Genomic DNA, 23,098 nt, shown 5'->3' with positions numbered 1-23,098 from the left:
AATTGAGTAAGCAAAGGAGAAGAGAAAGGAGGAGAAAATCTTAAAACTCAGCCCTGGGCTGAGGAGGCGCCACACGACACTGAGTCCGGCACAGAGAGCAGGGAGCGACTGGCCCAGGACTCCTAGAGCAGCTTCTGGAAAAAGTGGGTGCAAAGCAACAACAGACATACTGGCCACTGGAAACACGTTTCTTCTTACTTGGGGTGGGGCAGAGGCGGGGAACACACAAGCCCTGCCTCACGGGTGAGGCGCCACCAACACTACACTCGGAGTATCTCCAGGCAGTTGTTGTAGCAGATGGCAATCCAGTCGGGCTGAGTGGACGCCCATTGCACGTTGTTGATCTCCCCCTCGGCTGTGTAGGCCAGGATGGGGTCCTCGATGGCCCGGGGCATTTGCTGGATGTCCCAGATGAGAGCCTGATGGTCATCCGCTAAGGACAAACAAAGACGGCAAAGAAGGTCACAACTCTGATGATTCAGTCTATTGTGAATTTTCCCATTTTATGGACACTTATACTTAATTACGTATTGTGCAGATACTGAGATAAAGTGCTAGACAAGTGCTAATAACTTTTTTTTCTTCTCAGCCAGGCATGGTGGCATACATCTGTATCTCAGTAATTGGGAAGCTGAGACAAGGAGGATTGCAAGTTCAAGGCTAGCCTCGATAACTTAGCAAAACCCTTTAGCCACTTAGAGGGACTGTGTTTCAAAATAAAAGGGCTGGGGACTTAGCTCAGGGGCGGAATGCCACTGGGTTCAATCCCCAATACAATAAATAAATAAATAAATAAGTATCCCAAGAACTGTGATTACAGGCATGCATCTCTCTTCATTTCAGCAATAGCTCTATCAGCAGAGACTCAAGACAGGCACAGCACACACAATCAGGGAGCCAGGCAGAAGCGGCCAGTGGAAGATGATAGGGCTTCTGCTGGGCCAGTGCTTTTCTCCAGGGATGACAATGGCACCTTTCCCTCCTCCTTCTCCTACCCTCCTTATCCACACTCTTGGACAAAAGGCAAGAATGAAGAGGCAGACCACTAAGTGGGGTATAGAAGGTGGCAGAGGGCCCCCAATTGTTCTTCAAAGAGACATATACAAATCTAAACTACACTGAGATTCCATCTAATTCCAATCAGAATGGCAATCATCAAGAAGTCGAACAACAATAAATGCTGGTGGTGATGTGGGGAAATAGGAACTCTTCTACACTCCTGGTAGGATTGTAAATTAATATAGCCACTATTGAGATCAGTGTGGAGATTCCTCAGAAAACTGGGAATGATCAGCCATATGATCCAGCTGTACCACTCCTTGGTATCTTTCCAAAGGGACTGTAATCTGAATATTATAGTAATATATGCATATCCATATTTATAGCAGCACAATTCACAGTAGCCAAATTATGAAACCAGCCTAGATGTCCAATCAACAGATGAACAGAGTACAAAAATCTGGAGATAAGCCAGGCATGGTGACACATGCTTATAAATTCCAGGCAGGGTGAGATAGGAGGATCGCGGTTGGAGGACAGCCTCAGCTACTTAGTGAAGCCCTTTGAAACTCAGTGAGACCGTTTCAAAATAAAGAATAAAAAATAGGGCTGGGAGTGTAGCTTGGAGGTAGAATGCCCTGGGTTCCATCCTCAGTACCGCAAAATAAATAAATAAATAAATAAAATTTAAAAAAATAAATAAAAGAGTAAAAAATTGGGGGATAAACACACAGTAGAATTCTACTCAGCAATAAAGAATAAAATTATGTTATTTGCAGGAAAATGGATGAACCTGGAGAGACATTATACTGAGATTAGCCAGTCACAGAAAGTAAAAGGTCATATGTTTCCTCTCAAATGCAGAACTAAAAAGTAATCCGGATACCAGACAGACTTCAGATAATGGAGGGGAAACTGAACTGGAGTCAGGGAGGTGGTCTAGGGAAGGAGTGAGGGGAGAAGAAGATCAATGAAAGAATTTCTTCCATTAACAGTATGTTCATGTGTGAGAATACCAATACCAATCTCAATACCCTGTTTGGGGCAAGGGGGAGTGGGGAGGGAGCTGGGGAAGCCACCAAGTGCTGTGTGCATCTATGTCCTCATCACTATGATTTACAGTATGATGCAAGACTATAATGTGTCAATAAAAGTATTTTTTAAAAAAAGAAGAAGCTCGGCATGGTGGTGCACACTTGTAATCCCAGTACCTGGGAGGCTGAGACAGGAAGATCTCAGGTTTGTGACCAGCCTCAGCTACTTAGTGAGGCCCTCTGCAACTTAATGAGACCCTGTTTTAAAATAAAGAATAAGAGCCGGGTGTGGTGGCGCACATTTGTAATCTCACCATTTGGGAGGCTGAGATCAGAGGATCACGGTTTGCGGACAGCCTCAGCTACTTAGTGAGGTCCTCTGCAACTCAGTGAGACCCAGTTTCAAAATAAAGAATAAAAAATAGGGCAGGGGGTATAGCTCAGAAGTCGGATGCCCCTGGGTTCCATCCCCAGACTTGCAGGGGAAAAAAAAAAAAAAAAAAGAATAAGCCGGGCGTGGTGGTGCATGCTCGTAATTCCAGCAGTTGGGAGGCTGAGACAGGAGGATCGCACAAGTTCAAAGCCAGCCTCGGCTACTTAGTGAGACCCTGTTTCCAAATAAAGTATAAAATAGGTCTGGGAGTATAGCCTGGAAGTAGAAAAGCCCCTGGGTTCCACCTCCAGTACCCCTCCGCCCAAATTGGACTAGGGGTGTGTAGCTCTGAGGGAGAAAGCCCCTGGGTTCAATCCTCAGTACCAAAAAATAAAAAAAAAAAAAAGTAAAAAAGAGATATACAGAGCAAAAGACCAAAAACAGGAAATGCTTTCTACCTGTCAAAATAATACTAAGATATCCAAGAATGGTAGCACATGCTTGTAATCCCAGTACCTAGGAGGCTTAGACAGGAGGCTCACAGATTGGAGGCCAGCCTGAGCAATTTAGCAAGACGCTATATCAACATAAATAAAAATTTCAAAAAAGGGTTGGGGAGCTGGATGGTGTAGCTTGATGACAGAATATCCCTGGGTTCAATTCTCAACACCACATACACACACAAAACCAAGATGGCAGAAAACTACCAAGCCACATTGCTTCTTTAATAAATAAAGTTCATCATAAGGCTACTAACTAGTGAAGAGAGGAAAAGATATGTTAGAAGAGAGGCTAATGCCCTGAAAAACGTTAAGAAGCAAAATGTTAAAGGGATAGAATTGAATGCTACTACGTAAAATATTGCAAAATATAGACACATATTCATATTTGAGGTGTGTGTGTGTGTGTGAACTATACCAAATGGGGTCTGAAAGGAGACAATCACTTCTCATCTGTCACCTGTAGAGTGGGACAGAGGTGGAAATGATACAGTGAGGGAAAAAGATGACTAGTACACTCATATTCATTAGACTGCTATATTATTTTCTTTCTTTTTGTGGTACTAGAATTGATCCCAGGGGCATTCTACCTCAGATCCACACCCCCAACCCTATTTTAGTCTCTTGCTAAGTTGCTGAGTCTTGCTAAATTACAAGACTGTCCTCAAATGTGTGATCTTGTCTTAGCTTCTCAAGAACTGGGATTAAAGGCATGTGCTGCACACCTAGCTTATTTTCATTTTTAATAATAGACTTACAATAGCCAGGCATGGCAGCTATTACACTTGTAATCCCAGCACTTGAGAAGCTGAGACAGGAAGATTGCATAGGTTCAAAGTCAGCCTCATCTACTTAGCGAGGCTCTCAGCAACTTAGTGAGAATCTGTTTCCAAACAAAATAGAAAATACATCTGGGAGATTAGCCCAGAGGTAGAAAAGCCCCTGGGTTCCAACCCCAGCACACCATAAATAAATAAATAAATAAATAAATAAATAAATAAATAAATAAATAAAACACATTATCTCTAGAATAAAAGCACAATGACAATCAGCAGTGTGTGTGCGTGCATGTGTATGTTTACTGGGGACTGAACAGTGTGTGTGTGTGTGTGTGTGTGTGTGTGTGTGTGTGTAATGTGTGTGTGTGTTTACTGGGGACTGAATATGGGACTATAATCCCAGACCTTTTTTTATTTTTGTGTGGGTATGGAACCCAAGGGCATTCTACCTCTGAACTATATCCCAACACTATTTTACTTTTTATTTTGAAATGGTGCCTCAATGAACTGCAGAAGGCCTTGCTAAGTTGCTTAGGCTGGCTGCAAAGCTGTGGTCCTCCTGTCTCAGCCTCCCAAGTACTGGATCACAGATGTGTACTACCATGCCTGGCCAACTGTATTTTTTTTTTTTTTTTTTTTGTAGGACTGAGGATAGAACCAAGGGGCAATCTTTTTGGTCTGGAAAATGGTGAAATGATAACTACAAGTCACATAGGCAAATGATTGGGCAAAGCTATCTATCCTTCAATACGTCCAGAATCCCTAAAGATTTATTACAGTGAAGCCTGAAAGTCTTGGCTGTCCCAGATTCTGTTACATCCAAGTGGGGTACGTCTCCCTGAATCTGAATCTCCTGTGTGTGCCTAGATTTTTGAAAGTGTAGCTAGCATGAGGCCCAGGACTGTATCTGATACACAATGTTATTAGTATACAGAAGACATTCTGACACCCACTGAGGGTACAAGATCATCTGGAAATGTGAACCGCTTGAATTTCTCAAGCTCTGGAGGGAGTCCCTTTGTGTGAATCTCTTACAATTGCCCCTGGACAACAGTAAGGATTATATTCCTAAGGACCCAAGAGTGGCAGATTTCCTCATCTCCCTTGTTCCTTTCCCTCCACCGTGGCTACCTGCAGTGCAGATATGGCAGGATGAATGTGGGGCCCAAGCGATGCCATTGACACAGGCTCGGTGATTGTTTAACCTGGCAACAGGTGTGCAGGGAACTCGGACATCCAGAATCACCACCTGCAGAAACACAAGTAAAAGGCCCAGAACTGTAGGGTGTGGCAGAAAACATGAAACACACAAAAATCTCGAAGCATAACTTTTTCATTTGTGGATTTAAAGAATATTAAAGACAGGATTTCCTGGGGATGGAAGAGTAAGAAAACAAAGAACACAGTAGTTTCCCCTCTTGAACAACACTGGGCCTTCAGGCTGAGGGGGAAGGGCAGGGAGCAGGAGTGGGCAACGGGAGTGTGGATAACCTACCAAGTCCTAGTGGGTGCTTGTGATAAGAGCTCTATGCATCTCAGCTGGGCAGAAAAAGCCTCACCAAAGCAGATCTGGAATGTGAGAAGTCTGAGGTGCTAGCTCCACTAAGCCAAGGCCGACCACTGCACTGCCCCACCCACACTTCCTCTGGCTACCAAGTAACAGTGCAGACAGAGCTGCCACTTCTATGGCTGCTGCTGGCGTGGACGAATCTGCCCAGCCCATATCAGAGGGAACTGCCTATTTTTTCACTCACTCCATAAGCACAAATGATTTGGTTTGCTCTTTAGATACTGCTTCTCTTATGTCTACTCCAGTTCTTCAGGTATTAGAAGCTCTTAACAGACAGTCCTTGTTCTAGATCAGGCTTCCTCACTTTTAGCACTACTGACCTTTGGGGTAGGACAACACTTTGTTGGGGGCTGTTTTGTGCACTGGAGGATGTTTAGCAGCACCGCTGGTCTCTGCCCACTAGATGCCCAGAGCCTGACCTGCCTCCCCGAGTTGTGACAACCAGCTATGTCTCCAGACATTTCCAAAGACCCTGTGGGTATAAAACTACCACCAGATGAAAACTAGTCTCTGCACACATTAAGCTAACATGGCAGGGCATACACTAGCCTGCGCAGGAGGCTCACCTCCATTCCATCCATAGCCATGGTGGCCAGATAGTTAGGGTCCTGCTTGTTCCAGCAGAGGCGAAGCAGGGGGTGATGCTGTGGGTCTTCATAAATGATGGTGCTGTGTTCCAGATGGCGAAGGTCAAACATCCGCACTGAGCCATCGGCACCCACAGAGGCAAACATGTCCCTGCCACCCCCGGCTCGGCTAAATGCAATATCATAGACCTGTGGTGAATAAGAAACTTCAGTCAGGTGCACATCTGTCACCTCCTTTTCCTAGAGCAAGGAAATCTGTCAGTTCATCTGAACCACAGCTCACGACACAGAAGCAGGTAAATGAGGCCCAGATGGCGTCTGTGAGGATTGGGCCCCAGAGCTCTGACACCAATGGCTTCCTGCGAGCAGCTCATTCTGCTGTATGCACTGGCTGGCTTCTCTCATGCCCTTCTTCCCTAATCTTCCTCCAACCTCTGTGATAAAACAAAAGGCACACACCCTGTTGACCAGCAGAGCATGAAAAACTCTGACAAGGATTCCATACCCACAGGCTCAGTGAAGCCAGAGCTCCATCTGTGGCCATACCCCAGGGCTAAGACGTTTTCTGGGCTCTAGTGGCTTTCACTTGTGTGGAATTAGAGGCAGCAGGTCCGTGACCAAGCTGTGGTTGAGATCATCAATTTGAGAGCCAGAAGCAGCTCCTCTGTGGCCACTTAGATAGGAACTAAACTGGTTCTGCTATGACACCTGGACCTGAACATATTTGCAAGAAAGAGTTAACAGCAATTTTGAACTATGAGGGACTCAAAGGTTCCTACATTCACAAATAAATTTAGGAGGACGCCTGTCCTAGGACTTGCTCCGTTTTTATCTCCTAGTTTGCATATATTCATAAATGAATCAATATAGGTTTGAATCATTGCTTTTTGCATTTAAAATTTGCTGCAAATATTGTGTATTAAGAATGCCTATGAGAAAACAGGCAGAGAGCAAAGGAGAACTTCAAGAAGGGCTAAGAGAGAGAGAGAAAGCAAAAGCCAGACAAGTAGAGAGAGACAGAAACAAAAACAAATGCCAAAGCCAACGTGGTGGCGCACGCTTGCAATCCCAGTACTTGGGAGACTGAGACAGGAGGATCGCAGGTTCATGGCCAGCCTAGCTACTTTGTGAGGCCCTCCACAACTTAGTGAGACCTTGTTTCAAAAAAAAAGAATAAAAAATAGAGCTGGGGGTGTAACTCAAGAGGTAGAATGCCCCTGGGTTCCATCCCCCAGTACTGCAGAGAAAAAAAAAAAAGTAGGAGTCTTGCTTTAAATTAAAAAAAAAAAAAAAAAACAGCATTTAATGTACAATTGTGTGAAGGGTTTATGGGTAAAGCTGTACTTCTGTCACAGTACCTTTTGCTTTAATATTAAAAGGGCTTGTTATTTATTTATTTATTTATTTATTTATTTATTTATTATGGTACTGGGGATGGAACCCAGGGACAGTCTGCCTCTGAGCTACACCTACAGACTATTTTATATTTTATTTGGAAACAGGGTCTCACTAAGTTGCAGAGAGCCACACTAAGCTGTGGAGGCTGGCTTCGAACCTGTGATCCTACTGTCTCTGCCTCCCACCACTCCCAGCTCCTATTTTTTATTTTGAAATATGTTCTCACTAAATTGCTTAAAGCTTCACTAAGTTGTTGAAGCTGTCCTTGAACCTGTGGTCTTCCTGTCTCAGCCTCCCAAATATTGGGATTACAGGGATTTACCACCACACCCAGCTTGCTTGCTTGATTTATTTATTTAGTGGTGCTGGGGACTGAACCCAAGGGCATTCTACCTCTAAGCTATTATACCCCCATTTCTCTCTTATTTTTATTTTGAAACAGGGTCTCACTAAATTGAAGAGGGCCTCATTAAGTTGCTGAGGCTGGCCATGAACCTAAAATACTCCTGTTTCAGCCTCCCAAGTACTGGGATTACAGAGGTGTGCCTTGGTGTCCTGCTCCAGCTTTATTTTTTATTTTGAAACAAGGTACTGAGGCTGGCCTTGAACTTACAATCCTCCTGTCTCAGCCTCCCAAGTATTGGTACCGCAAAACAAAACCACAACTCTCACCCTCAAAATAGCAACCTTTAGTAAGAAGAGAAAAACTAAGACTATAAAATAATTCATTTATATCAATCAAGAGATGCATTAGTTAATGACAATGTGGTTTTTTACTGTTTTGACACAATACTATTTTCAATTTGGACCAGCAGCCTAGTGGCATTATGATTGTCTATGTAATATACAAAACAGCAAGAGAGCAACCTGACCTCTCATCTGCAGATACAGAAAGCTAGCAGGAGAAGGAAAGCATCACTACCTCTTTGTCATGGGCGATCAGCTGGGTCTTCACGTGGCCGGACACAAGATTCACTCGCCCAAGCACCTGCCCAGTCTCCAGGCCCCAAATGGTGCAAGTCGTGTCGATGCTCGAGGTGCCTGCAAACACCAGTGCGAGTCAGCAGCTGCTGGAGCCAGGCTCCCATGCACACCTCCCTCCTGTGCCTGCGCATCTGCTTGGCCCAAGGAACACCTGTCACAAACACTACCCTAGCACAGGGAGGGCCAAGGTCCTCAGGGCCTCAGGACGTTAGGTTTTGGAGGGAGAGACAAGATGACACATGGAAAGCTCACCTGGTATGAGGAACTAATAACTACATTCCCTATGGAGCCTATTTCCCACCTGGCCTGTTCTAGGATGATGTGCGTACTTCAAACCCTTAGATTAAAAACTAGCCCAGAGGTTGGAGGTGTAGCTCAGTGGTGAGTACAAGCCTAGCATGCACAAGCCCCTGTGTTCCATCCCCAGCACTGCAAAAACAAAACAAAACAAAAACTGGCACAGCCTTATGTTTGAGAAAATATAGCTGTTGTTTCTTCAAACTGGAATACATGTTCCTAATTCCTTTACCTAAAAGATAAGGATCCACCTCATTCCAGTCAAAGGAGGTCAGGGGAGCGCAGAAATCCGAGTTCTTGTTATTGTTTAGCAAACATTCCAGCCTGGTCTCTGTTTCGCCAACCTAAAGGAACAATAATTTAAAAAATGAACCATTCTTATCCTCACAAAACCAACCAACCAACCAACCAACCAACCAATCAACTGTAAAAGGCCTGTTTAGGTAGTACTCAGCAAACCTAAAACACCATAGAAGACATTTCATCAGAAAGAGCAGTGACACCCAGAGAGTGAATGCAGCTGCTTTCTACACCTCTCCCCAGCCAGCTCTGCTTTCTGGCTTTTCATCCCTGTACCCTTCCAGAGGGTCTTCTCACCTCCTCTCACACCCACCCAGACCCTCGGCCCCTGCTCTAGGGCGCTACGCCCCAGGCGCAGGGGCTGCTGCTGAGGGGACCTCGGCTAAGAGGGCAGGGGAGCTCCAAGGTCCACGCACATCCCTTATTAAACTCAATGACCCAGTATTTAAATTACTCAAAATTATCTTGGCTGTCAACAGAATCAGTGAGGTCCAGTGCCCCCAAACCCGCTGAAGACTGTTCTTGCACATCAGGGTAACTGAGCGCCAGGTTTCCAGGGCAGACCACAGCCAGCAGCAAGACTCCTGGAATCTTGGCTAGATTTACTAGAAAACTGCAGAGCCAAGCAAGGTCAGTAGAAATAACAAGCTTCGCTTGTTTCTACTGCGCTGCGACGCCACTTGCTGCCTGCAGCCCGCCTGCCCTCTCTGACTGCACACAGCTAACAGCCCACTCGTCTGGCTGCTACTCGAGCATCTGCTTACCCTCCACACACGGAGATAGTCGCCACTTGTCGCCAGTAGGTCTGGATAGACGCCTTTTGTGTCAGGGATCCACATGAGCTTTGTGGTGGGGTACGGATGGTCAAAGGTGTTTCGGCAAATAAACTCCGAACTCTCCTCATCTAAACCAACGAGCTGGACCTGCAACACACCACATGAGCAATTATTTTTCTGGAGGAGTATCAAATTCCTGAGAGTCCTGGCCAGTGATTGAACCTAAGGATGTTCTACCTTGGATCTACACTCCCAATACTTTTTTGATTGTTTTTTAAAACTTTGAAACAAGGTCTGAGTTGCTGAGGGTCTAAGTTGCTGAGGCTAGCCTCAAACCTGTGATCCTCTTGTTTCATTCTCCCAAGTACTGTGATTACAGACACACACCAGCATGCCCAGCTAATGACAGAAGTCTTGACACTGGCTGGGCATGGTGAATGCTGTAATTCCAGTACTTGGGAGGCTAAGACAAGAGAATCGCAGGTTCAAGGCCAGCCTCAGTTATTTGTGAGGCCTTCCTCAACTTAGTGAGACTCTGCTTCAAAATAAAGGATAAAATAGGGATGGGGATGTAGCTCAGAGGTAGAATGACCCTGGGTTCAATCCCCAGTGCCACCAAAAAAAAAAAAAGTCTTTGACATTGTACTACAATTAACTACAGAGTTGAAAACTATTGCAATAAGGGGGCATTTAGACCAACCACTCCACTGAAAATAAAAAATCCACACTCAGAGATTCAGTTGTATTCAACAGTATAAAGCCAGTAAGAACAGAGATAAGGTCTGAATACAGAGAAAGAAGGGAGGGAGAAGGAGAGAGGTGGGGAGGGATACGGACGGACGGACGGACACACACACGGACACACACACACACACACACACACACACACACACACACACGGAATTGAGCCCAGGGGTGTTCTCTGATCTACATCCCCAGCCCTATTTTATGCTTTATTTTGAAATAGGGTCAAGTTACTTCATGCTGGCCTTGAACCTGTAATCCTCCTTTGACTGAGATTACAGGTGTACACTACCATGCCTGGCTCTATGTCCTACACTCTTTTTAAAAAAAAAATTTTTTTATTGGTGCATTATATTCATACATCATACTGGAGTAAAGAACTTGTGTGTACATACATGTACTCATGTGTCCTACACTCTTGACTTCAAACATACAACTGCATTATCTGCCCTGGTGGTTATACCTTCTCCTACACTCCCACAACCTTTGAAATAATCTGAAATGTGAAGGGATACTTATGGTTCCCACAATAACTGTGGGTCTTTGGTGCTCAGGGGCCGGAACCTGCAGTCTCTCACATCCAATTAATGCCCCACTAAAAAGCCAACAGTGCACAATCCTCCTCACACCCCAATTCACATTGGCTAGCTCCTTACACACAGAGTGTGTTGGATTAGCATTCAAGAACACAAATCCCTGTGCCTGGAGTCAGTGGATGTCACGATGAGCAAGTCCCGCCTGGTCTGGCCACTTTTCTTAGGGTCGATCTTGGATCCCCACTAACGTTCATCTATTACTGTCAAATCTGGTCCGGCTCATGGGAAATGATACCATGTACGTTTGCTTATGAACTTCCAAATAGAGGACAGAATGGTGGGAAGAAAAATATTAACCATAAAGCACAAAAGCAGAATTCCTTGTATTTCTGACCTAGCTCAGTCTTGGATATCAGTATATCCTTTCTTTTCTTTTCTTTTCTTTTCTCAAATTAGGGTTTTGGTCAAAATCCACAGTTGTGTACTCTCACAATAACGAAGATATAGAATACTTCCACCCACCCTGAAAATCCTCTCGGGCCCCTCAGCTGACAATCTTCTACCTCTAGCCCAAGCAGCCACAGTTCAATGGTTTGGGTTTTTTCTTCTATAATATAAATGAAATTATACACTACTGAGTATTATTTGTCTGGCTACTTTCATTCAGCATGTGCCACCTGCACCCAGCCCTCCCCTATTTTTTAGCTTGATTAAACAAACAAACCTGCCCAGCTGTTATCTAAAGTGGCTGTATCGTTTTGCATCCCCACAGACAATATATGAGAGTGCTGGCACACTCAGATGCCCCACATTCTCATCAGCACTTGCTTTTGACTCCCCGCCCCCTAGGACTGGACTCTGAATCTAGGGCCATTCTGCTTCTGAGATACACCCATAGCCCTATTTCTTTTTTATGTTTTTTGTGGCATTGGGGATTGAACCATGGGGGGCATTCTACCTCTGAGCTACAGCTACACCCTGGCCTTATTTTATTCTTTATTTGGAAACAGGATCTCACTAAGTTGCATAGGGCCTCACAAGTTGCTGAGGCTGGCCATCCTCCTGTCTCAGCCTCCCAAATACTGAGATTATAAGCATGTACCACCATGCCTGGCTATTTATTATTATTATTTTCTTAATTTTTATTTTTTGAACTGAAGATTAAACCCAGAGGCATTCTACTTCCATGCCACACTTCCAGCTTGATTTTATTATTTCTTACTCTGAAACAGGGTCTCACTAGTTTGTTGAGAGCCTCCCTAAATTGCTGAGGCTGGCTTCGAACCTGCGATCCTCCTGTTTCAGCCTCTCAAGTGCAGGGATTACAAGCCTGCACCACCACGCCCAGCTCCTAGACCTTTTTCTAATTCTTTATTTTGAAAAAGTCTCGGTGAATTGCAAATGGCCCAAATAGGAACTGAGGTTGTTCTCAAACCACAATCCTCCTCTCTCAGCCTCCCAAACTCTGGGATTACTAGCGTGCACCACCATACCCAGCTTCGATCTCAATTTTTAAAATTTATCCTCCTGTCCTTCTCTGTGTTTCAGCATTTTTGTATTTATCTTTACTCGTGGCTGTGATAATTTCAGTTTTCTTTTCTATTTGTTCCCTGTCAGCTCCATTTTCTCCTGTCACTGTGCCTTTTTTACTTGGTATCTTGTATCTCTGCTTGGAGTTCTATATTTTCTTATTTTATTTATTTTGTGGGTTTGGGGATGGAACCCAGAGGCATTTGACCTCAGAGCTACATTCCCTGCCCTATTTTTTATTCTTTATTTTGAAACAGGGTCTCATTGAGTTGCAGAGGGCCTCACTAAGTAGCTGAGGCTGTCCACGAACCGCCATCCTCCTGTCTCAGCCTCCCGAATGCTGGGCTTACAAGCATGCGGAGTTCTGTAGTTTCTTAAGTTCTTTGAATTCAGTGGCAGAAATAGCCATTATTTTTTAACTGAGGTAAAAATACTTTTCTATTGCGTGTACTTTACCTGCCTTTTGTTCGCATTTCGCATTTTCCCCTTCCTTTTTTTATGGTTTCTTTACTTTTTCTTTTCTTTTTTCTTTTTTTTTTCCTGTGGTACTTGGAATGGAACCCAGGGGCATTCTACCTCTGAACCACACCCCCGGCCCTTTATTTATTTACTTATTTATTTATGTGTGTGTGTGTGTGCGTGTGGTCCTGGAGATGGAACCCAGGGGCTTTCTACCTCCGTGGTACACTTCTGACCTATTTTATATTTTATTTTGAAACAGAGGCTCAATAAGTTGCTGAGAGCCTCACTAAGTAGTTGAGGCTGGCTTCAAACCTGTGCGATCCTCCTGTCTCACCCTCCCAAGCGCGGGGGTTACAAGCATGCGTCACCGCGCCAGGCTTATTTTTAATTTTTTTTAATTTTTAAAAATTAATTAATTTTGCCAGGCGTGGTGGCACACGCTTGTAATCCCCGCGCTTGGGAGGCAGAGACAGGAGGATCGCGCAGGTTCGAAGCCAGCCGCGCGCGCTGGCTTAGGAGACCCTGTTTCCAAATAAAAATGTAAAAATAGGTCTGGGAGTGTAGCCCGGAGGTAGAAGGGCTTCCAGGAACCCCAATACCACCAAAAAAAAAAAAAAATTAATTTTGCCGGGCGTGGTGGCGCATGCTTGTAATCCCCGCGCTTGGGAGGCGGTGAAAGGAGGATCGCGCATGTTCGAAGCCAGCCATGGCGCTGGCTTAGGAGACCCTGTTTCCAAATAAAAATGTAAAAATAGGTCTGGGAGTGTAGCCCGGAGGTAGAAGGGCTTCCAGGAACCCCAGTACCACCAAAAAATAAATAAATAAATAAAAATAAATAAATTAATTAATTTCTTTTTTTTTTGGTGGTGGTACTGGGGTTCCTGGAAGCCCTTCTACCTCCGGGCTACACTCCCAGACCTATTTTATACTTTATTTTTGGAAACAGAGTCTCTTAAGCCAGCACGGCTGCCTTCGAACCTGCACGACCCTCCTGTCTCTACCTCCCAAGCGTGGGGATTACAAGCATGCGCCACCATGCCCGGCTTATTTTTTTTTAAAACAGGCTCTTGCTAGGTTGCTGAGAGACTTACTACATTGCTGAGTCTGGTCTTGAACCTGTGATCCTCCCAAGTACTGGGATTACAGGTGTGCGCCACCACACCCGGCTCTTAGATCATCTTTCTATAGCTACTGTGCTGGTTCCTTTTCAGCAAGACAAGTTCTTTCTAGATTTGAGGGAAGTTCCTGTGGGGAAGGGAGAGGCCAGGGCCACAATCCAAGTCAGCAAAACATCATCTCTGCAGCCAGTGGTGGGAAGTGCCACCTGCTGCCCACAGTTCAGTCTCCCCACCTGCCTCTAGAAGAGGTGGCACGCCGATGTGTGCCCTTGTGCAGCTAAGCTTCCTTCTTACTCAAGGTGTCAATTGTATAGTACCTACTGCCTTTCATGTTCCAAAGGATTGATTCTGTCTGTCAAAATCCCATTTTGGAGAATTATAGCTCTTCTGAGCTTGAAATCTGCAGCCACAGATACTCTCCTGCTATTGATATGCAGGCCTTTTTCTCTGCCTCTCTCTCCACAGTCTTCCCTGTCCTGCTGAGCCCATTCTATCTCCTACCTCAAGTGCCCTTCTGCAACCAGTGCTCCACAACACTTTCCCCAATATGTAGAACAAAATTCCCCAAGGAGAAAAGGCTAGAGCAGGATCATTTTTACTCTTTTTTTATTTTTATTTATTTTTGTGGTACTGGGGGGTGGAATCCAGGGGCTTTCTACCTCCAGGCTATACCCCTGGCCCTATTTTATATTTTATTTGGAAACAGGGTCCCTCTAAGTTGCTGAGAGCCTAAGTAGCCGAAGCTGGCTATGAACCTGCGCATTTCTCCTATCTCAGCCTCCCAAATGCTGAGATTACAAGCATGCACCACCATGCCCGGCTTCATTCTTTCTTTTTTTAAATCTGGAGATTTAACACCGGGCATGGTGGCGCATGCTTGTGATCCTGTGCTTAGGAGGAGGAGACAGGAGGATGGCGCAGTTTTGAAGCCAGCCTTTCTGGCTTAAGAGACCCTGTTTCCAAATAAAATATAAAATAGGTCTGGGAGTGTAGCCCGGAGGTAGAAGGGTTCCATCCCCAGTACCACCAAAAAAAGAAAAAGAAAATCTGGAGATTTAAATCTGAACCCAGAGGCATTTACCTATGAGCTACAACCCCAGCCCTTTTTATTTATTTATTTTTGGAACTGGGCTTCCCTAAATTGCTGAGGCTGGCCTCAAACCTGTGATCCTCCTGTCTGTCTCCAAGTACTGGGATCACAGGCATGTGCACGATGCTTGGATTTCCTCAGTTTTAAACTGTGACTATTACTATATGCGATGTCCTCCAAAGAATAAAGGTAAATGTCTACCTTGTTTGTTAGTATAAGCTACTGGAGTTAATAAACTGTATTCCACCTTTAAAAACACATGGAGCTAACATAGAACAAAAGGAGAGTGTGCGTGCAACCAGAAAATAAGGCCCAAGTTACCCAAGTCAACACAACAGTCCAGTCACTGGACCATTCTCTACAATCATCAGTGTAGCCAAAATCAGCTAAAGCAACACTCTGAGGGTATAAACCAGCTTCTCATCTTTACCATCTGTCCTCCCTTCAAACCTATTCCTGATGATTGCTGTGGACTGGTACCCACAGACACCTGAACCCGGCCCTATCAAACTTTACGATGCATTCTGGCACCACACCCCTCTGGTTCGTGGATCAGAGACCAGTCAGGCCTGTGTGCAAGGCCTCCGGCAGGCCAGACTACCTACAGAAGGGATTCCTTTCTTGTTGAATCACACCACCTGTGAACAGGGTTAGGACAAAAAGCAATATATTCAGAGGCCCCACAAGAGAATTAATCCTCTTACTGTCTAGAAAAAGGAGGAACTTCAAAACAGAAGGGTTTTATATTTTAAATTCCCCTTCTTGAGCCAGGCATGGTGGTGCACACTTATAATCTCAGTACATAGGAGGCTGAGAAAGGAGAATTGCAGGTTCGTGGCCAGCCTCAGCTACTCAGTGGGGTGCTCTGCTACTTAGTGAGACCCTATTTCAAAATAAAGAATAAAAAATAGGGCTGGGGGGTATAGCTTAGAGGTAGAATGCCCCTGGGTTCTGCCCAGCACTGCAATAAATAAATAAATAATTTCCCCTTCTAACAGGAGACCAGAGACTGGTAGGACATGGTAAATTTCTAAATATCTGTCAAAATTACTGATGTGTATTGAAACATATTCTCTGCATTGCTGCCAATATTTCACCTGCTAACAAAGGCTACAGAAGATTTCTAAGTATCATCACTGTGCTAGAACACACACATACAATTAATGAGCAAATGAAGGAGAATCCTGAGGGGCTACCACAAATACTGAGATAAGAAATCATACCAGTCAGGCATGGTGGTAGACACTTTTACTTGGAAGGCTGAGACAGGAGGACTGCAGCTTTGAGTCCAAAATTCAGCAATTTAGCGAGACCCTGTTTCAAAATAAAATGGGGCTAAGGATATAGCTTAAAGGTAGGATGCCCCTGAGTTCAATCTCCAGGAGCATAAAAAATGAAAATCCCAACCCTGACAAATTTATTTAAAACCAACCCTGAAACGCACACCTAAGTAAAAGAGAAGCCCAAGACCTGCTTCCCTTCTTTTCCCAATAAAAGGGAAAAACGCCTGCCTGAAGACCACAGTATCGTCAAAATTTAAGAGTTATCAATGCCACATATTGTCATGTCAGAGTTATAGTAGGCAAGCCAGGTAGAATAAAAGAAAATGGGTTTAAACTAGCACATTAGACTAACAGTCTGACTACAAGAAGTTGGTAGTCCATTAAATGGGCTAAGTTAAAAGGATCAGACCCAGCCAGGTACAGTGGTGCACACTTGTAATCCCAGTACTTGAGAGGCTGAGGCAGGTGGATTACAGGTGTAAGGCCAGCCTTAGCAAGTAGTGAAACTTTCATCAACTTAGTGAGACTGTTTCAAAAAAAAAAAAAAAAAGATGAGATTCCCCAGGGGGTGGGGGTACAGTGAAGTGGTATTTTCCCAGCATGTATAAGGCCCTGGTGAGGGGGCTCAACCCAGTCTGTCTGAAAAAGGCTATCTAGGCAATACAAGTTTTTTTACGGGTGAGCTTGGATGAAAGGGCAGAACTGATGTTTAGGAGCATGCAGATACAGAAAGATCAGTAACTCCAGGGTGAAGTTCTTAGAGGGGCATCTGAACCACCTGTGTCTGTTAACTTAAGGTGTGGAGCCCGGTAATACACATGTCCCTCAGGGGATTCTCATACACAAGAAAAACGCAATAACAAATAATAGGGGCCTTTTTTTGGCAGAGTAGTTCATAAAATTTATTTTTTTTTTTCTGGAACATTCTACCTCTGAGCTACATTCCCAGCTCTATTTTATTTTGAAACAGGGTATTGCCGGGCGCAGTGGCACACACTTGTAATCCCAGTACTTGGGAGACTGAGACAGGAGGATCACAGGTTCATGGCCAGCCTCAGCTACTTAGTAAGGACCTCTGAAACTTAGTGAGACCCTGTTTCAAAATAAAGAATTAAAAAAATAAGACTGGGGTATAGCTCAGAAGTGCCCCTAGGTTCAATTTCTAGTACTGGAAAAAAGAAGAAAAAAAAAAAAAAAGAAAGAAAGAAACAGCGTCTTGCTAAGTTGCCAAAAGTCTCACTAAGTTGTTGAGTTAGCCTTGAACCTGCACTTCTGTCTCTGCCTCCCAAGTACTGGGATCGCAGGCATACACCACCAAGCTGGCTTGGTTACTTATTTATTTTTGGTATTGGGGGTTTAACTCAGGGTTCTTTACACTGAACTATATCCCCAGGCCTTATCATTTTTATTATTTATTTTTATTTTGCTAGATGTCCAAGCTGGCCTCCAACTTGTGACCCTCCTGCCTCAGCCTCCCAAGTAGATGGGATGACAAATGTGTGCCACCTTGCCCCACTTATTTATTTTGCTTGTGGTACTGGGTATTGAACCCAAGCCTTTCCACATGCTAGGCAAATAGTCTATCACTGAGCAACATCCCCTGCCCTAGAATCTTTTTTTTTTTTTTTTTGGTGGTACTGAGGGTAGAACTCAGGGGCTTTTCTACCTCTGGACTATACTCCCAGACCTATTTTATACTTTGTTTGGAAACAGGGTCTCACTAAGTTGCTGAGAGCCTAAGTAGCTGAGGCTGGCTCCAAACCTGTGTGATCCTCCTGCCTCAGCCTCCCAAGAGCTGAGATTACAAGAGTGTGCCACATGCCCAGCTTAGAATCTATTTCTTTACTCTCCAATGATTTCCAATTTTATTTTCATGGAGGAACATATGGAAGTCAAGCTCTCAAAACATTATAGGTTTAATTCTGTAGACCAACCAGGAACAATTTTTACAAAAGGCAAACACAATTACATAAATACAAAAATTTTAAATTATAATCATGTTTTCTTAGTCAATGTGTATATATTTTTTAAAAATAACCATCTCTGGGCTTTTATATCAATGCTAATTTGCTGCCTTATTTTGTCCTCTGCTGGCAAGGTATTCACAACCCATGGAAAGCAGGAACCAAAGGCCTAAATTTTTTTTTTTTTTTTTTTTTGGTGGTACTGGGGGTGGAACCCAGAGGCTTTCTACCTCCAGGCTATACTCCCAGACCTTTTTTATATTTTATTTGGAAACAGGGTCTCACTAAGTTGCTGAGAGCCTCACTAAGTAGCTGAGGCTGGCTTCGAACCCGTGCGATCCTCCTGTCTCAGCCTCCCAAGTGCAGGGATTACAAGCGTGTGCCACCACGCCCGGCAAGGCCTAAAAATTTTTAATTTTGAATTCCTCTAAAATACAAAGTGTGCCACCTCTATGGCAGAATTTCTCTAAAAATTAGTCTGAAAATCAATGGTTTAAGATGAGATGTACTAGTTGGGCATGGTGGTGTACGCTTGTAATACCAACATTTGGGAGGCTAAGACTGGAGGATCATGATTCATGGTCAGCCTCAGCTACTTAGCAAGGCCCTTTGTAACTCAGTGAGACCCTGTTTCAAACATAAAAAGACTAAAAAATAGGGCCAGGGGTGGTGTATCTTAGAGGTACAATGCCCCTGGGTTCCATCTCAATACCGCAAAAAAAAAAAAAAAAAAGAGAGAGAGAGAGAGAGAAAGAAAGAAAGAAAGAGGGAAAAAAAGGATGAGATGTACTAGCCAGGCCTGGTGGTGCACGCTTGTAATCCTAGTACTTGGGAGGCTGAGACAAGAGGATTGCAGGTTCAAAGCTAGCCTCAACAATTTAGTGAAGCCTTCAGCAACCTAGTGAGATCCTGTTTCCAAATAAGAAAACTGATCTGGGGATATAGCTCAGAGGTAGAATGCCTCTGGCTTAATTTCCAATACCACAACAAACAAACAAACAAACAGATGAGAATTACACAATCCCCCAGATACAGATCCTCTATAATAGGATTTAACTTGGGGTCCATGAACTTGAACTAGAAATTACATTCATAGTTTTACTAACCTCTAGCTGACATTTAGCATTTCCTTAGTTACAAATGGAAGCAGTTACACACACGGTATGAGTATCTGACTTAAATCGCCAAAATAATTGCTTTTTTCCCCCTATCACATTACAATCATTAAACATCTTAAACATGTTGTTTATCCTGATCACTACTTCAAAACTATGGCAATTACATGGACGGTAGAATTTAATGTGTTAATTCTGTGTGTGTGTGGGGGGGGGGTACTGGGGATGGAACCCAGGAACATTTAACCTCCAAGCTACACTTCTGGCCCTCATTTTTTATTCTTTATTTTGAAACAGGGTCTCACTGAGTTGCAAAGGGCCTCAATAAGTAGCTGAGGCTGGCTTCAAACCTGCACAATCCTGTCTCAGCCTCCCAAATGCTGGGATTACAAGCTTGCGCTACCACGCCTGTCCTGATTACAACTTGTTGAAAGACATACTTTACCATATTCTTCACATGTATCTTTAAGTAATAGTTCCAGTGATCTTAATCCTACTAACACAGTGTCCACACCAGGACCTAGAATTCCATTCCAGTTCTTCTGCCCATTATGGGAGAAAGAGCCATCAGAGAAAAGGAAATAAAGCCATATCTTGACTGGGCAACGGTGAGTGCCAGCACACTCCCAGGATTTGTTTGTAAACTGTATGTGTATTGTCTGAGCACTAAGAGGCCATTTCTTTTCTCCCTTCTCAAGGGGAAATCCAAAGAAATTAGGGCCTACTCCAGACACACAGATGTGTTCCTAAGAATCCATAAACTTAACATGCTTTTTATAGGACCTTCATGTGTAAAACAGAATCCTGTTCCTACAGCAAACTGTGGCCCACACATAATATAACTGGCCTGCAAAACACCTTAGAGCTAATCAATGAACTAGACAGGACCCAACCCTAGACCACCTGGCTTTTCCTCCCTACATCAGTCCTGTCACTGCCCATAATTTTACTCTTTTATTTTTTGTGGTAGTGGGAATTGAGCCAAGGGGCATTCTGCCTCCAAGCTACATCCCTCCTGCCCTATTTTATTTTTATTTTGAAACATGGTCTTGCTAGGTTAATGAAAGTCTCACTATTTGCTGACACTGTTCTCAAAACCGTGGTTCTCCTGCCTCAGCCTCCCAAGTACTGGAATTATAAACATACACCATTATGCCCGGCCCACAGATATTTTTTTTTCCTTTTTACCCTTAAATCTGATGTTCATGGCAGGTGGCAGAAGACTGGCTTTCAATACCACTAGCCAATGCTTTCAGTTATTTTAATCACTATCATTCACAACTTTCATTCTAATACAATAAAAGGAAGAAATTCTCCCTAAGGGGGGGGGCAACTTTCAAATATACATTCAACCTGCTCTGCCAGCTTAAAAGCTTCTCCCTACCAATGCGTCAATGAAAGAAAGATTCTCAAATTGACGGATGTTCAGTAAGGTTCTAATAAAGGTTGCGAATGCGCATGAAAGGAACTAAACCGATTAGGCTAGGTGTCATCTTTTCCTATTCAGAAACAATGGCAGGATCATGCCACAGGCCCAGATTGCTAAAGAGGTTGCTTCGGAGAGGATGGATATCAGAAAGCAATAGGCAATAAAAAGGCAATCCTGGCGGAAGGGCTGCGGATCCTTGAGCATTATCTGGAGGTGGTGGTAGGAGGCGGGGAGGCCCTAGTTAAAAAACAAAAAATGGACCTAACAATTCTAGTGTGGTCAGGTGTGCGCGACCACCAATAGAGGCGCCTGCATTTTCCTTCGGAGCCAGCAAACCCTCTTCCCTCCCCCACCCCCAACTGAAGCAATGCGGTAGGAGTAGGGGAGTGAGAGGCTGCTAATGGCGTAGCTGTGGAGTGTAAACTCCGGTTTGAAACCTGTTACCACCACGAAATACCTATCTGCCTCGAGCAAGTCACAACCCCGCCTCACTTTCCCCATCGTGCAGGAATGTTGCCAGGATTAAACGAGACCAGTGTGAAGCCCTAAGCAAGCACTGGGCCAGACACAGCAACCGTTCCAGGAGGCTAAGGCGACAGTCCGCGGGAGGGTTCTGGGGGGCTGGGCTCCGGCCTGGAGATGGCGCTCCTGGCACCCTCTCCCCGACAGCTGGGTTCCGAGCCCCTGCCCGGCCCACCTTGTTGTTGTACTCCTCCACGAAGCTGCCCAGCGCCAGGCGAAAGCGCTTGTCGGGCCGCACGCTCCAGTTCATGGCGTAGACAGTCCAGGGCGCTTCATATTTGTAGATCTCCTTCCGTTTGCCGTGGAGGGACATGGTGGCCACCGGGCTGCAGAGCAGACAGGGGCGGCAGGGGGCTGCGGCGGGCGGAGACCGGGCCTGGATCCCAGAGGTCCAAGGGAGACGGGGCGGGGGCTGGCAGGAACGGCCTAGCCCGGAAGCGGGGCCGCGGCGACAGACAACGACTGCCGGGCCCGACCCCCAGTTTCAAACCAGCTTCGGCACCGACAACCACCACCTTCCGTTTGGGATGCCGCCCCGCCCTCTTGGAACGGAAGCCGCGAGACCCCCGCCGCGGTCCTGGCCGTTGGCTGCCTGATACGTCCTTTCGAAACTGCTCCTTCTTTTCATTGGTTAACGAGGCCATAGTTTCCGATAGCTCCTTGCTATTGGCGTAAGCGTCTGTCACTCTACTTGATCCGCCCAATCCCTGGAGGCGGGGGCTTTCTCCCACCCACAGGTCATTGGCTGTCTAAGATGTCAGTCATGCCGATAACGGCGCAGTGCGGGTGAATGGGTGCGCGCGAGTGGACTGGAGACGAGCGTGCCCGGGAGCTGGGCCTCCCAAGTTCTAGGCCAAGTCTCTGGGAATGAAATCTTTGTATGACCGCGCGTCCTCTCTGCTGCTGCTCTCCTGAGCCGCCTTTTCGGGCTGTCGAGTAAAATGGAAATTCTGCCGACATGGAGGACGCGTGCTGCTTTTCTCGGCTCTGAGCCCCGAGGCTTGGCAGCCTGGTGTGGGCCAGACTGGAACCTTTCCTCCCCCACCTCCCTGCTCGGCTCCAGGCCACTTAACGCTGAAGCTGCTGTCCCGGGGCCCCACGAACAGGCCTCAGACACGCAGGCGCGTTAAGGGCAAGGCCAGCTTGAGCCTGTCCTTCTGAGCCTCCCCTGCAGAATCTAGAAACGTTCCCGAATTCTAAGGTTGGTTTTCAGCGAGCAGCGGCTGAACCATTTTGGCTAATTTTTTGTCCGCTCCCACGCTGTTCTTTTTCCTCTATGGATCGATCACAAGGCAAATGTCTCTGTGCTCTGAGTGTGAAATGGAGAAAGGTCTGAAGCTAAGGTTAGGGTTTGAACCCAGGACCTTATAATATGCTAGGCAAGCTCTCTACCACTGAGCTCTATCCCCAGCCTCTTGTGTTTTTAAAATTGGATGATGGTGGTTCTGAAATCACTGCTATTTGGATGGAAATGGATCGGTATAAATGAGGGTAAAACTGTCGATATTTATAACACATTGGACATTCAGTTCTTTACAATTATTTAAATGTATCAATGAAATATTTCAGATGTCAACTTAGCAGTGTGGGAGGAAAGTATATATTTTCAAAATTCCTTTTGGGAGTACTAGAGCAAAAGGATTGAAGACCAATGACCAAAGACTTTGGGAACAATGGCCCTTTTCAGCATACTGGTTCCTTGCAAATG

At 45.0% G+C, this 23,098-nt stretch overlaps 1 protein-coding gene across 1 annotated transcript; it reads right to left on the bottom strand.

The window, feature by feature from the left end:
- Nucleotides 1-260: 260 nt before the first annotated feature.
- On the bottom strand, nt 261-21,703 carry DCAF7 (DDB1 and CUL4 associated factor 7; the record flags this gene model as incomplete). Its single annotated transcript, XM_080712449.1, has 7 exons — nt 261-433; nt 4,817-4,934; nt 5,822-6,031; nt 8,163-8,281; nt 8,754-8,865; nt 9,586-9,744; nt 21,566-21,703. 7 exons carry the CDS (start codon nt 21,701-21,703, stop codon nt 261-263), a joined length of 1,029 nt encoding a protein of 342 aa, XP_080568575.1.
- Nucleotides 21,704-23,098: the final 1,395 nt, after the last annotated feature.

This window comes from Muscardinus avellanarius (genome assembly GCF_963383645.1).
Source record: "Muscardinus avellanarius genome assembly, chromosome: 16".
NCBI classification, from domain to species: domain Eukaryota; kingdom Metazoa; phylum Chordata; class Mammalia; order Rodentia; family Gliridae; genus Muscardinus; species Muscardinus avellanarius.
Note: the sequence above shows the minus strand (reverse complement) of the source record. Positions and strands in the feature narration are given on the sequence as shown.